At 24.7% G+C, this 2333-nt stretch overlaps 1 protein-coding gene across 1 annotated transcript; it reads right to left on the minus strand.

The window, feature by feature from the left end:
• Positions 1-1174: 1174 nt before the first annotated feature.
• Chro.50051 (hypothetical protein) lies at positions 1175-2275 on the minus strand. Its single annotated transcript, XM_660073.1, has 1 exon — positions 1175-2275. One exon carries the CDS (start codon positions 2273-2275, stop codon positions 1175-1177), a length of 1101 nt encoding a protein of 366 aa, XP_665165.1.
• Between the last annotated feature and the right edge of the window lie 58 nt (positions 2276-2333).

The following is a 2333-nucleotide window of genomic DNA, read 5'->3' on the forward strand; positions in this document are numbered from 1 at the left end:
TACTTTTCTCTAAATAAATCAGTAAATTGATCGGGAAAATATTCTCCAGTTAGTTTATTTTCATCCTTTAAATTAGTTACAGGATTTAATAGTAACTTTGACGTATATACATAGGTTGAAAGAGATAAAATATTATTTAAATGTTTCTTGTACATAAATTCGTTCACTTGAGCTAATTCTTCATTAAATATTCTAATTTCAACATCTATTTCTTCCAAACTTGTTTGAGTATTATCAACAAACTCTTTAGAATTTAGCCGGTTTGATCTTTGAAATTCTAAGTTGATTCTAGCAATAAAATCATTGAATAAGAATTGGATATCTTCAAATCTTTTACTTATTGAGACTTTTAAGTGATCATTATTAAGTTCTTTTTCTGATAATTCTTCCAACATTACTGTAAATTCTTTTAATAATTGATCAAATAGAATAGCTGCATCGTCCTTATTTCCTATTGATTCTTTTACATGATCTTCAAATATCTTAGTTAAATCAGATAAATAATGTCTCAAAATTTCAAAACTCTCCATTGATGTTGTTTTCTTAATCCCTTCAAGATTTTTCTTAAAATCAAAAATATAATCATTATATTTAACTATTTTATCATTAATATTGTTTAATCGATTATTTTTTCTCAAATCAAAACTTTCTGTTTCATTAACATCTATATGACTATAACTTAACTCAAGTTCTTGCATTAATTCAGATATTGGATAATTGTTAATGGAATTTTCATTTTTTTCTTCTGAATTTGGGAATATTATGGAAATATAATGAAAAATTATATTTTCAAATCTTGTGACAGGATCCTTTATTTGCCCAATGTTAAACTCTTTATTTTCCTCTATATTATATGAATTAATCTTGTTCAAAAAGAATCCCACACATCCTTGGTTAATTTTTGAATAAGTAAATAAAACATTCAAATCATTTTCTTTTGATATTTGATAATATTCTGTCAAACATTTTAAAGTATTTAAGGCCAAAAAAATCTGATGATTTTCACTAAATGTTAAATTTCTAGACAGTGATTCAATTTGATTTTTCTCTTCAACTAAGTGATTGAACAATAGTGAAATTTTTTGGTTATTTTCATCATGGACATCATCGTAATCTGTAACACTTTTTATTTTCTCATTTTTCTTAACCAGAATATCATCTTTACTTAAATACTTTAAACTAAGCCAAATTGAGTCAATTTTGATTTAATTTGATTTAATTCACTATAGGCTTCATTTGTTTCTTGAATCCTTTCGTTGATTTGATCAAATCCATCTAACAAGTTGGCATTCATCATATACTTATTGATTTCTATCAATAATTTAGATAGTGGACTTTGAAATATGTTCAAAATAGATGGAATTAATTCAAGTCTCCACTTAATTAATTGATCAGTGATTGAAATTTTTTCCATATCTAAATTCTTAATTTTAATTTCCTTGATTAAACTTTCATTTCCACCTTTTTCATCAATTTTCTCATTTTCTAAATTTCCATATTTTATCAAAATTGTATTATCTATTATAGAATTAATAAGTTCCAGCTTTTTCAAGATGTCATGACCTGAAGTTAACTTGTCATTCTTTACATCAATAAGAGGTTGTAGTTGATCTTTAATAAGTGTTTCAATTTCACTTAATATATATGTCCAACTACTTACCAATAAACCCATTGAAACTGTATTTTTTGAAATGAGTTGTTCTAAATTATAAATTTCGTGACTTCTTTCTCTATATACATTCAATAGTTGTAAGGCTTTAAGATATTTTTCTGTATTACTACTTATATTAGTAACTTTTAGTACTAAATTATCCACAGGTTGCCTTAGATTAGTAAATATCTCATTGTCTGAATTTTCAATAGAATTTTTGTTTATTAATAACTCTTTTTCTAACAATTTTTTGCCAAATTCAAGGTTTCTATTCAACTTAGAAAATTCGACAATACCTTTTCCTCCTAATATTTCCTGAATTTGATTTTCTTTGTTTAAAACCCCCAATTTATCAATTGAATTAGATAAACTTCTTAATATTGTGTCTAATTCTCCTTGTTCTACCTTATAATTTGCCAAAGATTCTTCAAATTCTCGTATTATTATATTATATTCTACTTGCTTCTCTAGAATTATATTATCGTAAATCTCTTTATATTCTTTTTCCTCTTCTATTGTTAAAGATTCCCAAATAGTATTTGGAAAACTCACTTGCTCAAAAACTTGTTTCTTTAATGGGTTTATAAGTTCTTCGAAATTTTCACAAGATACTAATGTGTGCATTAAAAGCAACACAAAAAGTTTTTACATCAAACTGAACATTTTAAATCTTTTATAACTT

This window comes from Cryptosporidium hominis (genome assembly GCF_000006425.1).
Source record: "Cryptosporidium hominis TU502 chromosome 5 CHRO015018, whole genome shotgun sequence".
Taxonomy (NCBI): Eukaryota; Apicomplexa; class Conoidasida; order Eucoccidiorida; family Cryptosporidiidae; genus Cryptosporidium; species Cryptosporidium hominis.